The 15,922-nt window shown below is 43.0% G+C and overlaps 1 protein-coding gene across 3 annotated transcripts in view; it reads left to right on the forward strand.

Moving 5' to 3' along the window:
- Positions 1 to 11,386: 11,386 nt before the first annotated feature.
- The window catches only part of riox2 (ribosomal oxygenase 2), a 30,222-nt gene continuing 25,686 nt past the window's right edge, over positions 11,387 to 15,922 (forward strand). The window contains exons 1-2 of one of the 3 annotated variants that reach the window (XM_063050832.1): positions 11,387 to 11,406; positions 15,457 to 15,884. In XM_063050832.1, coding sequence (XP_062906902.1) covers positions 15,459 to 15,884 — 426 coding nt within the window. In that variant the 5' untranslated portion in view covers positions 11,387 to 11,406; positions 15,457 to 15,458. Of the gene's footprint in view, positions 11,407 to 12,104; positions 12,221 to 15,456; positions 15,885 to 15,922 lie in introns of those variants that run through there. The other 2 variants (XM_063050831.1, XM_063050833.1) reach the window with 2 other exon arrangements.

The raw sequence follows: 15,922 nt of genomic DNA on the forward strand, positions 1-15,922 counted from the left end.
CAGTATTACTAGATTGGTTTTGGGGATGCGGGATTATAGAATAAATTTAAGAAAAATTTGTTAAGGATGAGCGATTCCATTTACCAGGAGAAATCCGATGTTGATGACTTAAATTTGAGGTCTTTTGTAGACATCCTTTAAAATTCTTGGAAAGGACTTCCACAAATGAAGGTAAAGCAATTTTCCTTGAATTATACCAATCTAATTAAACCCATCCATCTGCAAGTGGACTATATCCCTCTAGTCACTGATGACTGATCACAGGTCTTTTTACAGGCCTCTTAAATGTTATTACATCTTATAACACCTCACATGACACTGTTCCAGGCTCCTACCACTCTGCAATAAGAACTTACCATAAGACCATGAAGCATAGGAGCAGAATTAGGCCACATGACCCATTGAGTCTGCTCCACCTTTCCATCATGGCTGATTCATTATTCCTCTCAACCCCATTCTACTGCCTTCTCTCTGTAACCTTTGACGCCCTGACTAATCGAGCATATCAATCTCTACTTTAAATATACTCTGGCCTCCACAGCCATATAAATGTGAAAAGATGTGTTCCCAGCACTGACCCCAATGGAATGCCACTAGTCACTGGCAGCCAACCAGAAAAGGCCCCCTTTATTTCCCCCTCTTTGCCTCCTGCCTATCAGCCAATCTTCTATCCATGCTGGTACCTTTCCCTGTAATACTATGGGCTCTTGTTAAGCAGCCTCATGTGCAGCAACTTGTCAAAGGTGTTCTGAAAATCCAGATAAGCAATATCCAGTGACTCCCCTTTGTCTATCCTACCTGTTACTTCCTCAAAGAATTCCAACAGACTTGTCAGGCAACATTTCCCCTTAAGGAAACCATACTGACTTTGGCCTTTTGTCATGTGCGTCCAAGTACCCTGAAACCTCATCCTTAGTAATGGAACTCCCAACATCTTCCTGACCACTGAAGTCAGCTAGCTGGCCTCTAATTTATTTCTACTGCCTCCCTCCTTAACGAGTGGAGTGACATTTACAATTTTCTGGTCTTCCGGAACCATTCCAGATTCTCGTGATTCTTGAAACGTTGCCTCCACAATTTCTTCAGCTATCTCTTCAAAACCTTGAGGTTCTAGTCCAGGTGGTTTATCTACCTTCAAATTTTTCAGCTTCCCAAACATCATCTCCTTAGTAATAGTAACAACACTCATTTCTGCCCCCTATTTCAGCATTTTCACTTAACAACTAGTCTTTGATTTTGCTTGAAGTAATGTCTGCTGTATTCACATAGCTCCAGAATACTCCCTAACATACCTTCCTCTTGGGCCCTGGAGAGAAATCTGTGCCAGGAATGCCAAACTTGGAGGATCTGATTCGGTCAGTGACAAAGCACTTTACTTTGGATCTCTTCCCCAGGTAATAATATTAGTCTGCTATTTATCTACACTATCAGTCATCCCAAATTGGCTATCTACAAGAATAAGCAGGGATGGCAATAAAATGTTCCAGAAATTTGATCACTTTCTTTTCTTGGACACATTTGTTCTTACTGTTTCAATCAGTCTTTGAAATGCAGCTTTGTCATTTGTGTACTTGTTGCCTCCTTCCCTGCTGGCCCATTACACTTTAATCACATCCTTGTCTTTGCCCCGTTTATCTCTGATAACTGAAACTATCAACCATAGTTACAGTAGTTACTGTGTGGGTAGCAGGCACCAACAAGGTAACTTTGTTTGAGCTTCACGAGCAACAGTTCACATTCCATGCAATTCCATGACAGAAAATTATCAGAATCTGACAACCAGTCTCACTGTCCCTTTGGTTGTTCTACAGGAGAGTTTGGAATGGTCTCTTGAATAGCTGCAAGGATCTCATCCCAGTGGCACCCCCTCCTGGACTATCTTTTGATTGCTGGCTCAAACATTGAAAGGACCCAGCTTATTTGTGTTCACTCCCTATTCAGGCTGGGATGGCTGCCTTCAGATGCTGCATCCAATTTGTTCTCTTTCTCGATCTGCCTTGCCTTCAAAGTTGTGGAACTTGATGCCTCTGCCATAACTCAGATCCCTTCCCAATTATTTTCACAATATTTTTTGATTCGGATCTATATAACTAAGCATCTACTTCCCAGAACCAGCCTTCATTACAAAGTACCATTACTGTTATTCTTTAACATTTTATTCATGGCTTGCTGGCATGTTTTCTGTGTCTTTTGCATTCACATTTTCATTCCTTTTCATTCGCAGGTCTGCTTCAATCAGGAGGCTGATGGCCATTGTTTAATTTTCTGTTGTGAGGTTTTTAGGGGCTGTCTCACTTGGTTTGCCTTCTCCTTCTGGCTCTTCATAGTTAGCAATAATGAACACTATATTTTACCAGACACATGCTGGATTTCAAATACATTCTACATTTGCATTCTTGAAGATGAGAATGAAGATTCAGTTCACTCCCCAAGTGTTACAATCTCCATCCAAAAGCATAAATTTCAAATTCTAAATCTGAGTATATACACATCACCAGTTTCCTAAAATGCCCATTTGTTTCTAGAATGTGAGAATCTCATATCTGCAATAGAGACACATACATTTCATTTTTATCACCTTAACCTGGATTCCACATGGCCTGAGAAGAATTTGGGTCTCTCCAATATCAATTCCAAAGCAAAGAAATAAATAGACAAAAACTATTTATTTAAGACAAAACAAAAATGCATGCTTACACTTTTATTCCTTCTGAAGCTTCACAAATGAACTGGAAAAAGAAACTTGGAGCAAACATTCAATACACAATAAACACATATTCCAAAGAACAAAGGAAATGAAAAGATGGATGGGGCCTCCATACATATTCGCACATTCATATTCACCCTTAATCCCTCTCTCTCCCTCTTCCCCCTTCTCCCTCTCGCTCCCCCATCCCTCTTTCTATCCCCCCCGTCCCTTTTTTCTGCCCTTATATTTTCTCCTCCCAACATCTATAAGATGAATAGCCTCCCCAATCTTGGGCAAGAGTAGGTCAGTTATGGATACCGAAGCTCCTGTATCCACTAATGGCCCCCAAAGCTTTTGTGTACATCTGTGGGTGACCATTACTGACTATGGGGGCTGCCAGTTTGACGACTCCACTCTTTGTTTGACTTGGATGCTGTCTTTACTAGTTCTATAATCTAGTCAGCGGTCAGTATGGCTAGGGAAGGTTCTGTGATTTCTGTTTCCTTGGTGGGTGACTGTCACACCTTCGTTCCTCCTTGTGACATGGCCTCTGACCATGGCCTGAGAGGTCACATCTGTAACAAGCAATCGTCTTTACCCATATATGTCTGTTCTGGCAATCCTTAGCTAGGAGCTCTGGTTGATGGCAATCAAAGCAAGATCCCTGTCTTCACGGCAGCTACACCTGCTAGAGCCACCTTACGACCCCTCTTCCCTTCCTTATTTTTTTTTCCTTGGCCCATGAAACTATTGTGGAGTAGATGGATCCCACCGTTATCCCGAAGTCTAAAACCTCCTGGTGGGCTGAGCTCAGCCTTTTCTTGAGCATTTTCAGAAAGAGTGGATCATCCCTTTAATGGTGACCCAGTCCTGAGTATTCCTCATAGGCCTGGTATTTTCACTCTGCATAGTTCATGGTGGGTTCATTGGCTTCCTGAACAACTGACATCATTCCATAGGTATCAGTGATCATTCAGCATTGTTGCATGGTGGGAGTGATTTGAGAAGGTCAACTCTTGTTGGGAGTGAGTCATTCTCTGGGTTAGCGAGTGAAAGATCAGCAATGTTGCATGGCAGGAACCATTTGAAAAGGTCAAGTCTTGTTGGGAGTGAGTTTTATTTGAACCATGAAAAAGAACCAAGGTTTAAGCAAAGATGCCACGGTGGAGTACCATTGTGTGAGTGGGCCACTGTTGGAGTGGTCAGACTTTTGCGAGAACAGATGCAAGATCTAAGTAAGTCTCTAGTTTTATTTTCTTTCTTTGTCTATTAGTAAATAGCTAGCACACTGAGAATGAGTCCAGGGTTAGCGGTATATTCTTTGTATGAAATGTGGGAACTTTGGGAGGCCTCCAGTTTCCCTGATAACTACATATGCATGAAGCGTACTGAGCTGCAGCTCCTTAGAGACTGTTAAGGAACTGGAGCTGCAGCTGGCTGACCATAAGCTCGTACAGGAGAATGGGGAGGTGATAGACAGGAGCTCCAGGGAGGTAGTCGCCCCTGCATTGCAGGGGGCAGATACCTGGGTGACTGTCAGGTAAGAGAATGGGAATAGGCAGCCTGTACAGAGTACCCTTGTGACCATTCCCCTCAATAATAAGTATACTACTTTGGTTTCTGTTGAGGGTGATCTACCAGAGGGAAGCCACAGCAATAGGATCTCTGGCTTTGAGTCTGGCACTTCGGCTTAGAAGGGAAAGTGGAGTGTTGTAGTGATAGGGGATTTCATAGAGGAGCAGACAGAAAATTCTGTGGATGTGAAAGAGACATCCGGATAGTACATTGCCTCTCAGATGCCAGAGTCGGGGATGTCTCAGATTGGGTCCACAGCATTTTAAAGGGAGAAGGTGTGCAGCCGGATACCAATGATACAAATTGATAACCAACGACAAAGATGGGAAAAGGGAGGAGGTCTCGAAGAGTAAGTATAGGGAGTTAGGTAGAAAGCAGAAAAGCAAGACCACCAGGGTAGTAATCTCTAGATTGCTATCTGTGCTGCATGCCAATGAGGGTAAGAATAGGATGATTTGGCAGATGAAAGTGTGGCTGAGGAATTGGTGTAGGGGGCAGTGTTGCAGATTTCTGGATCGTTGTGATTGGTTCTGGAGAAGGTATGACCTGTACAAAAAGGGCAGGTTACACCTGAACCTGAGGGGAACCAATATCCTTGCGGACAAGTTTGCTAGAGCTGTTGGGAGGGTTGAAACTAATTTGACAGGAGGATGGGAACAAGAGTGATCGGGCTGAGGATGGGGCAGTTGGAAATACAAACAGATGCAGTGTGTAGTCAGACTGAGGAAGTACAAGCAGTTTATAGCACAAAATTGCAGACAGTGGGATGAGTTAAAGTGTAACAGGGGGCCAAGATCAAAAAAGGTGATGAACACAGGACTTCTAAATATATTTAAAAGCACGTAGTGTACAGAATAAGGTAGATGATCTTGTAACGTAACTAAAACTTGTAAAAACAGCAATGTTACAAACTTCGTGGGGGACTACGGTATGCATATAGATTGGGAAAATCTGGTTGGTCCTGGATCCCAAAAGGGGGAATTTGTCTATGAGATGGCTTTTTCGAGTAGCTTGAGGTTGAGTCCACTAGAGGAAAGGCAATTCTGGGTTAGGTGTTGTGTAATGAACCATATTTGATTAGGGAGCTGAAGGTAAAGGAACCCTTAGGATGCAGTGACCATAATTTGATAGAATTCACCCTGCAGTTGAGAGGGAGAAGATAAAATTAGTTGTATCAGTATTACAGTGGAGTAAAGGGAATTACAGAGGCATGAGAGGCAAGCTAGCCAAAGTTGATTGGAAAGGGACACTAGTAGGGAAGATTGCAGACCAGCAATGGCTGGAGTTTCTGGGAGCAATTCAGAAGGCTCAGATTAGATACATCCCAAAGTTTAAATATTTTAAAGGGAGGATGAGGCAACTGTGGCTGACAAGGAAAGCCAAAGATAGCATGGAAGCAAAAGAGAGAGCAAATGCAGTAATATAGCCGAAATTAGTGGGAAGTTAGAGATTTGGGAAGCTTTTAAAAATCAACAAAAGGCAACTAAAAAGCCATAAGGAGAGGAATGATGAAATATGAAGGAAAGCTAGCCAATAATATTAAGGAGGATACCAAGTGTTTTTTCAGATATATAAAGAGAGGCTAGAGTGGATATCACACCTCTGGAAAATGACGCAAAAGGACAAAAATGGCAGATGAACTAAATAAGTATTTTGCATCAATCTTCACTGTGGAAGACACTAGCAGTATTTTGTGAGTGTCAGGAGGCAGAAGCGAGTATAGCTGCTATTGCTAAGGAGAAGGTGCTTGGAAAGCTGAAAGGTCTAAAGGTAGATACAGTAAGACAGCTGGACCAGATGGACTTCACCCAAGAGGTAGCTGAAGAAATTGTAGAGGCATTAGTAATGATCTTTCAGGAGCCATTAGATTCTGGAATGGTTCTGGAGGACTGGAAAACTGTAAATGTCACTCCACTTAAAAAAGCAAGGAAGGCAGAAAGTATAGGCCAATTAGCCTGACTTTAGTGATTGGGAAGATGTTAGAGTCCATTACTAAGGATGAGATTTCAGGGTACTTAAAGACACATGAAAAAATAAGCCAAAGTCAGCATGGTTTCTTTAAAGGGAATTCTTGCCTGACCAGTCTGTTGGAATTCTTTGAGGATATAACAAGCAGGATATACAAAGGAGAATCAGTGGCTGGTTACTTGGATTTTCAGAAGGCCTTTGAAAAGATGCTGCACATCAGGCTGCTGAACAAGATAAGAGCCCATGGTATTACAGGAAAGATACTAGCATGGATAGAGGACTGGCAGGAGGCAAAGAGTTCTGCTTGGCTGCTGGTGACTAGTTGTGTTCCACAGGGATCAGCATCGGAACTGCTTCTTTTCATGTTATACTGTATGTGAATGATTTGGATGACAGAATTGATGGTGTTGTGGCTATGTTTGCAGATATTACAAAGACAGGTGGAGAGCCAGGTAGTGTCAAGGAAGGAGGGGTGTCTGTTGAAGGACTTGGACAGATTGGGTGAATGGGCAAGGAAGTGGCAGATGGAATGTAGTGTGGGGAAGTGTATGGTCATGTACTTTGGTAGAAGGAATAAAGGCATAGACTATTTTCTAGATGGGGAGAAAATTCAAAAATTGGAAGTGCCGAGGGACTTTGGGTATCTTCGTGTAGGATTCTCTGAAGGTTAACTTTCAGGGTTGAGTCAGTGAAAAGGAAATCAAATGCAATGTTAGCATTCATTTCGAGTGGAGCAGAATATGGAAGCAAGGATGCAATGCTGAGATTTTATAAGGCATTGGTTAGACCACACTTGAAGTATTGAGAGCAGATCTGGGCCCATTATCTAAAAAAAAGATCTGCTAGGATTCAAGAGGGTCCAGAGGAGGTTTAAGAGAATGGTTCCAGGAGTGAAAGGATTAACATATGAGGAGTTTTTGATGACTCGGGGCCTGTACTCATTGGAGTTTAGAAGAGTGAGGGGAGATCTAATTGAAACCTATGGAATATTGAAAAGCTTAGATACAGTGGATGTTTACTACAGTGAGGGAGTCTAGGACCACAGGGCACAGCCTCAGCAGAGAGGGACGTCCATTTAGAACAGAACTGAGGAGGAATTTTTTAGCCAGAGGGTCATGAATCTATGGAATTCATTGTCACAGATGGCGTGGAGGCCAGGTCACTGGGTATTTTTAAAGGAGAGCCTAAGAGGTTTTTGTATAGTAAGGGTGTCAGGTTATGGGGAGAAGGCAGGAGAATGAGGTTAAGAATAAATCAGCTGTGATGAATCACAGAACAGACTTAATGGGCCAAATGGCTTAATTCTGCTTCTATGTCTTATGGTCATACTCTCACCTCCACTCCCACTCTCCCCCCCCACCCCGCCCACAATCGCTACCTCATTTCTTCCTTAAAATTCTGATACCTATTACTGACATTCCCACTAGTTGCCCAAGTTTCATCCGCACCCCTAGGGTCATACTGTCCCACATAGTTTTGGGCTTTCATCAAGACATATATGCCTTTGGGGTGCATCTGGTGGACTTCGATCATTTCTTCTAACTTACGCCAAAACTCTGCATTGCCACACACAGCTCTAAGTGAAGGTGTTTCAGACAGAGCACTCTGCTTTTCCCTGGGGTGAAGGGCCTGTGAATGGTGATGATGAGTGTGAGAGGCTGGCTGTGATCATCAGGGTTCTGTCATTGCCTGGTCTCTGTAGGCTCCATCCCGACAGGCAGTACTGGGTATAACCTCTCTAGTTTGTGGTCACTTTCCCACTTCCTGGTCCAGCAGTTCCTAATTTACCTCATCAACTTCCTCAGCAGTTATTCCCATGGCTGCTACCCAGCAGCTGGACCTTAGTCCACTTAATTCTCAGTCTGCCCAGATCCCTGACTAATTTATTGTTGTGTTTTTCCAACTGTTCTACCTGTTTCTCACCTGTGTCTGTCTCTGTAAGTGATTGAACTGTCCCTTTAGTCTGTCCAGCTCTACCTGTAAACTGCCTTGCTGTTCTCTGTATTCATCCTTTTTCTCCTGTAGCTTTTACTATTTGTACACTATGTGATTCCAGGCACTTTGTTCTCTCTTGCAAATACATACGACATAGAATGAAAACTGCTTTATCTCCCTTCCTCATTGTTTGACTTTTTCACCACTGCTAATATTACTCCAGGCTGCTGGTCTTAACCCACCCGATTTTGGCCATTCCCTGTTCAACCCTCTCAAATTTCTACTCTGTAAGTTCTCTCCTCTTCATAACTTGAGTCCTTGATGTTGCTGTAGCCTTTTTATGTAGTAAGTTAAATATTCCTGCAATATCACCCCTGTTGGGTTTTGATTCATAATTTACTGGCATAATTTACATACTACTATTTAACTATTTATGGTTCTATTACTATTTATTATTTATGGTGCAACTGTAACGAAAACCTATTTCCCCCGGGATCAATAAAGTATGACTATGACTATTCTAGAGTTTTCCTCACACAGAGTCAAACTTACAAACGATGCACTGCTATATGTTTTCCTGGATGAATATACACACACACTATAGCGTTCGAATAGTTTAACTCACACAACACAAGAGTTCTCAGTAGCCACGCTACCCTTACGCAGTTGCCCACCGAACAAGTATCCACGGTCCGTTCTAGTGTCCCAAATGGACAGTGATCACCTTACACACACACACACACACACCCCTAAACTTTCACATATATCTCTTTCGGCTCTCCGCCATGTGCTTTGATACTTTGCGACTCCATGGTCATTGGCCCAAGCAGATCTAAGCACAGGGTGCCATGATCAGAAATACTCACCCCCTTTAGACTCTTGAGGTTGCTGGCCACGTAACTGGATTGTGAACATATCCTGGTCAAACTCTAAACATTGTGACTATGATTAAAGTCACTGTAAAGACACTGAGTTGTGGATCTGAAAGTCTTTATTCGTCATGACAGACATTTCTCTGGAGATCCTCATGGTAGTGTATTACAAATTCAAAGGTACATCACATTTTCATGCCCTTAAGATCAAAGGTAACAGCAGGTGATTCAATACAATTTCAATAGTTACAATGACATTGTTTACTTCCACACATTGGTTTGACAAATGGTTCCTTTGAGGTACATAGTTAGAGTGGAAGCATATCATAATTGATAAGACACCCCTGAAGGTTCAAACACCTTTGCTGGGAAACACTTGTTTACAATGGTGCAAAATCAGTACGATGGCGGCGCACTCGGTCGCAGTGGTCTCTCTGGGTCCAGACAAAGTTGTAATTGTTCATCACTGCTGGATATTAGAATGTCAAGTACTGCAGGTCTACCCCACCAATGAGTTGATCGATGGCAGTAGAGCTGGACTTGTGGCGTACTGCATTGCCGTCTGCTACGCCTCACCAGAGGTGATGTGCGGTCCAAAATATAGTGCAAATGATTGTCTTGGACATTTTTCTTGAGATTGCAAGATCCTGTTGGACATTGGTAATGTAGAATACTGCAGGTCCAATTTGCTAGTTCATTGGTGAGGCTGACAGTAGGGGAGCTGCGTGATCTCAGGTGTTGCGGAACAGGGACTTATGCAGCCTTCCAGCAGTTAAGACGTCAGAGGCAGTGTGGGAGAGATCAGAGCCATAGCAGATGCACTGGAGTCCCTGCTAGGTTGGGGTCCAGCCCCTCCTGTTAGTGCTGCTCCCTAGCGTTCGCTCAGTGCAAAACAAGCTGGATTGTGTTCATCTGTGGCTGCACTGGCGCATGGTGAGGACAGCTGCATGCATTTTCCTGCAGAAACGTGGCTCCAGGACAACTTCCCATGCACCATCAATCTGCAGGCCGTACCACTCAGGAACTTGGCTAAATTATTTTTTGTGACTGTATGTTTTTCTGCTATCATAATTATGTGCCTTGTGCTGTGTGTGGTTTTTGGTACCGTATTTTGCATCGTACCCCTGGAGGAATGCAGTTTCGTTTGGCTGTATTCATGTGTATGGTTCAATGATAATTAAACCTGAACTTGAAATTACTTAAAACCATCATTGCCTGGATTGATGCAGACCAATTAACACAACCCAATTGGCTTAATATTTGGCTAATACAGATGCAAATGACTCACAATCATCATTTTGCAAATCTATAGTTTTTACATCTTTCCATGATCTGCCTGAATATCTATTCCTTTGTGTCCTGCTGGCTATTGGAATGTGTGAAGCATAAGCTCATTTTAGTAATTATACCTTTCTTATTCCTGAGTTCTACCCATATGGCTTTGCTGGATGACCCTTCCAAAAGGAAGCAGGTCATCTATACCTATCAATTAGTCTTGATATTTCTCCTTTATAATTTTGTTTCCTTTATCATTTATGCTGACCATAGTAACTTTTTGTTTCATATCTATTATTAAATATTATTAAATGCTATTTTTTCACTGTCTTATTTTTTACAATTCTCATTTTTCTACTTTCAATTCTAACCTTTTAATCTTTGCATTTTAATATCTATATCTATTTAATTTAGACATTTCATACCCACCTAATTACATCAGTTCATAATGAGTAATTTCAAGTTAATAGAGTCATAGAGAAACAGGCCGTTTGGTCCATTCTGAAACCATTTAGATTGCCTACTCCCATCGACCTGCACCGGGATCTAAACTTCTCTTGAACGTGAAATGGGGGAGATGCGTTTGACAGCAGAGTTGATGAGCAAAGGAGGGCATCTCCTTCGTCCGGGAATGAAATGCCTCATCCTGAGAGCAGATGCGGCGGAGACGGAGGAATTGTGAGAAGGGGATGGCATTCTTGCAAGAGACAGGATGAGAAGAATCTCCCCCATTTCACGCACATCTGCTCTCAGTTCATCCTCCCGGCACCCCACTAGGAATAGGGTTTCCCTTGTCCTCACCTACCACTCCACCAGCCTCCGGGTCCAACATATAATTCTCCGTAACATCCGCCACCTCTAACGGTATCCCACCACTAAGCACATCTTTCCCTCCCTCCCTCTCCCGCTTTCCGCAGGGATCGTTCCCTACGCGACTCCCTTGTCCATTCGTCCCCCCATCCCTCGCCACTGATCTCCCTCCTGGCACTTATCCTTGTAAGCGGAACAAGTGCTACACATGCCCTTACACTTCCTCCCTTACCACCATTCAGGGCCCCAAACAGTCCTTCCAAGTGAGGCGACACTGCACCTGTGAGTCGGCTGGGGTGATATACTGCGTCCGTGCTCCTGATGTGGCCTTTTATATATTGACGAGACCCGACGCAGACTGGGAGATCGTTTTGCTGAACACCTACGCTCTGTCCGCCAGAGAAAGCAGGATCTCCCAGTGGCCACACATTTTAATTCCACATCCCATTCCCATTCTGACATGTCTATCCACGGCCTCCTCTACTGTAAAGATGAAGCCACACTCAGGTTGGAGGAACAACACCTTATATTCCGTCTGGGTAGCCTCCAACCTGATGGCATGAACATCGACTTCTCAAACTTCCGTTAATGCTCCACCTCCCCCTCGTACCCCATCCGTTATTTATTTATATACACACATTCTTTGTCTCTCTCTCCTTTTTCTCCCTCTGTCCCTCTCTCTATACCCCTTCCCATCCTCTGAGCTTCCCCCCTCCCCCTTTTCGCCGATAACCAGCAGCATTCTGTGCAGTACACACAAAATGCTAGAGGAACCAGGCAGCATGTATAGATGGGCCGAAACGTCGACTGTACTTTTTTCCCATGGATACTGTCTGGCTTGCTGAGTTCCTCCAGCATTTTGGATTTTTAGCACCTGCATATTTTCTCTTGTTAGTGATTGAATTTAGTGCAGATTTCTGACAGGAGGCGGAACATTTATTTGGGTTCAGTGTTTGCCGGAAGTTCCGGAGAGTAACTCCGGTCAGTCTGAGACACGCTTTGGAAGGTGCGGTGGGGTGTGCGGGGATCCAGGAGGGAATAGAGCTCTCGTTGACAGGGGCGGCGGGGAGCGCAATATAGGGAAGGGCGGCGTAAGGTACGCACTAGCTGGAGCGGCGGCGGGCACAGCCGATGTGAAATGGAGAGTAACATGGTGGTAGCGACCTCTACTTCAGTCCCCGCCGCCGGTAGCTTCTTTGCGGGTGGCCCGGCCGCTTCCTGACCCGCACCCACCTTTACTTTTGTCTTTTCTAATCTATTTTAAACCGTCTCTTACTTAATCCTATCTACATTCTATAGTTAAGACACCACTTTACTTCATCCTTTAAGTTCCGTCCTTTTACACGGTCTCTGCTGATACTGAGACCGAAGGGTGATACTGGATGCAAAGTATGCCTGATCAGCAAAGACCTCCAATTTAAATAAATCATTTTGTGTTCTCAATTGTGAGGAGGTGATAAAGGACTTTGATGAGTGCAAGGCAGTGGATGTTATCTAGGTGGGCTTCTTTTTTAAGCCATTTGTTAAGGTCCCTGGTGATAGATTGATTCAGAGAATAAAGATGCAGGGACGGGATCCAGGGTGTATTGCAAGTTTGGATTCAGAACTGAATGCTTATAGAAGTCAGAATAGGGGTGGAAGGTTGTTATTCTAGGTGTAGTTCTGTCCAGTGGTGTTCTGCAAGGGTCAGTGGGACCTCTCTTGTTTGTGGTACATATCAATGATGTAGATGAAGATGTTGATGGATACAACTTGAGTTGTTCTCTCTAGAGCGTCAGAGGGTGAGGGAAGACACGATAGAAATCTTTAAAATTCTGAGATGCATAGATGGGTGAAAGAGAATATTTTCCCCAGGGTAGAAATGTTAAATAGGAAAGGACATGTTTTTAAGGTTAGAGTGGGGACGTTTAAAGGTGACATAAGATCAAGTCCTTCACAAAGAGAGGTAGTGTCCGGAATGTGTTACCTGGGGTAGTCTTGGAAGCAGGCAATTTAGTGGTATTCAAGAGACTTTTAGATAAACATGAATATGAAGGGAATGGGAGGATATGACGTATACAGGAGGAGGGCATGTCATATATATTGGTATGAAGATCAGCACAACATGCACAGTAGCATAGTGGTTGGTACAATGCTTTACAGTACAGGTGACCTGGGTTCAATTCCCGCCACTGCCTGTACGGAGTTTGTATGTTCTCCCTGTGACCACTTGGGTTTCTTCTGGGTGCTTTGGTTCCCCCTCCTGCAGTCCAAAGACGTACCATTGTTAGGTTAATTGGTCATTGTAAAATAATTGTCCCGTGATGAGGTTTGGATTAGATTGGAGGATTGCTAGGCGGCATGGCTTGAAGGGCCGGAAAGGCATACTCTGTGCTGTATCTCAATTAAAAGAAATATCATACCCTGCCCAGTGTTTACTGTTCTACATAAATTATGCACAGAGGGAATAGTAATTATGAGGTGGATCTTTTGCTTGAAAGTCAAAGGGAATTGTGTGAGCAGATGCAATCAGCCTGGTATGGTGAACGTCATGCTAACAGCTTGATCATCATTATTGTCAGTGTTAGGTTGACATTGTATGCAAATTGTAGTATGTAGGGCTAAGGCTAGCAATGATACTGCATCTAATTGTAAGGTGAGAGTCTTGAGGGCTAATGACTGATTGTAGGTATGAGTGATGGGGTGCTGCAGCTTGAACATTTCGAGATAATAGAGCTGCTGAAATTTGAAGGAGCATGATACCTGTGTGATCTTCTGAACGTGTTGGACTATTCCTTTTGTTTAGGCTCCTGCACTGGAATCTACAGAAGCTTTCTATCTGTCTTCTGTTTAGATGAAGGCCACCTCTGTCACTTACCATATCCTCCGTCAAGCTCTCCAGTGTTGTGCTCGGAAGCAGTAGTGCTTATTCTTTCTTGTTCTCCTGTCCTTCACTGCTTCCCACACCAAGCAAAAACTGTGGATGTTTAAAATCTGAAATCAAAGCAGAAAATTCTGGGAATGCTCAGCGTCTAAGGACAAAGACTCAGTTGATGCTTCAGGCCAGTGAACTTTTTACAAAGATGGCTCATCAAGCTGAAGTGCCAACACTGCTTCTCTTTCCACATACTTCCTGATCTATTGAGTATTCCCAGCATTTTCTGGTTTCTATTGATTTCTCTACCAGTTATTTGTGATTGCTCCTACTGCAGTTAACAATCTAGGCTAGTTTTTGGGTATGGTAACAATTTCAAATTTGGAGCCTTTGGTGATACATCAGCCAGTTATAGTTAGCCTCGGCTATATAGTTACATTTTTCTGCCAAATGAATAATATGAAGTTTTGTGTGCTGTCTATAATTAAGTTAGTTGGCTTATGTTAATCATGCATTATGATTCCTGTATGTGAGGTACATCTAAATAATGTCCAATGAATATGGTATTATCTGCATTAAAATGATAGATCATGTCATTCCACATCACTGGCTCTTCAGTTAGTGTCTTGATCTCTGTATGCCCTTTGTTATTAAGGAAATTTTGTTATTGTATTAATTTAGGATTCCTTAAGGCAGTCTTAGCTGGGTGAGGTAGTGGGGATGAGCTGCCACTCCCTGTTAAATGCTCCAAATGGTGTGTGTCTCAAATAGCCCCTGACAACCAAGTACAGCTCTTGGCCTTTGTGTGTAGCTTAGCTACTAAGCTTGGCAGAACCATTCCTACTGAGAGGAAAAAGGGCAAAGATGGGATGCTGGCACCTTAAAACCAGTCACTTCGGGCAGATGGGTCTTGTCAGTCATGGTTGGTAGCTCATCTAGGAGAAGAAAAACTCCAGTCTCACACCTCCACTGTCTTGTGGCTATACCCACTCATGGAGAAGGCTTTGGTGTAAATCCTGAGGGGAGAAAGCTGGAAGTGGAGTCTCTAAGTCTAATGTTGAACTCACTGCTGTCTGGCAACCCCTGCAATACTGCTGGTGCCGAACTCTGTTGGTCTCTGTTGTTCCTTTGGATTTAACAGCTATGTGGAGAGGGGAAGCCTGCTGCATAGGTAACAGCTTACTGTCCCAGCTTGTGTGTCACGTGGACTGCTAGGGTGTAATATCCATGATCAACCCTGACCAACGCAGGGCCTCGTATTAATGAAACCTGTTTGTACCTCTATTGTCAGATCTGCACTCAAACACACAAACATGTCTTATTTTATCACGTAGTAGCTGCATTAGCATTTATCATTTGCAACCTTTTTTGATTTAAATTAGCATCAATTAGAGCCAAGAATACTAAAATCAATAATATTTTGACAAGATGACCTTTCAACTTAAAATGATGGCTAACATTTTTCTTCTTTCGTGCAGAAATGTTGAAGGCGGCTTGTAGAAAACCAAAAAAAGATGATCCCGACAATTGCAAAAGAATCAAATTGGATTCAGATACTACCAACCCTGTACTCAACTTCCAGAGTCCTGACAGTTTATTTGAAAGTCTGATCTCTCCCATTAGTAGTGCAGAGTTCTTCAGGGAATATTGGGAGCAAAAGCCACTGTTAATTCAGAGGAATGATCCATCAGTAACTGCTTACTACCAGTTATTATTTAAGTTTGATGATTTAAGGGAACTCTGCATCAATGATGTGTTCTACGGTCGAGATATTAATTTCTGTCGCTGTATAAATGGTAAAAAGAAGGTTTTAAATAAAGATGGGAAAGTCAACTATACACAATTAAAGAAAAACTTTGAACAAAAGAAAGCTACAATACAATTTCACCAGCCACAGAGATATAAGGTACTGTTTGAAAGATAATTTTTTTGTTGTTTGATACA

The sequence above is a fragment of the Mobula hypostoma genome, chromosome 6 (assembly GCF_963921235.1).
Source record: "Mobula hypostoma chromosome 6, sMobHyp1.1, whole genome shotgun sequence".
In the NCBI taxonomy this organism is placed as follows: Eukaryota; Metazoa; Chordata; class Chondrichthyes; order Myliobatiformes; family Myliobatidae; genus Mobula; species Mobula hypostoma.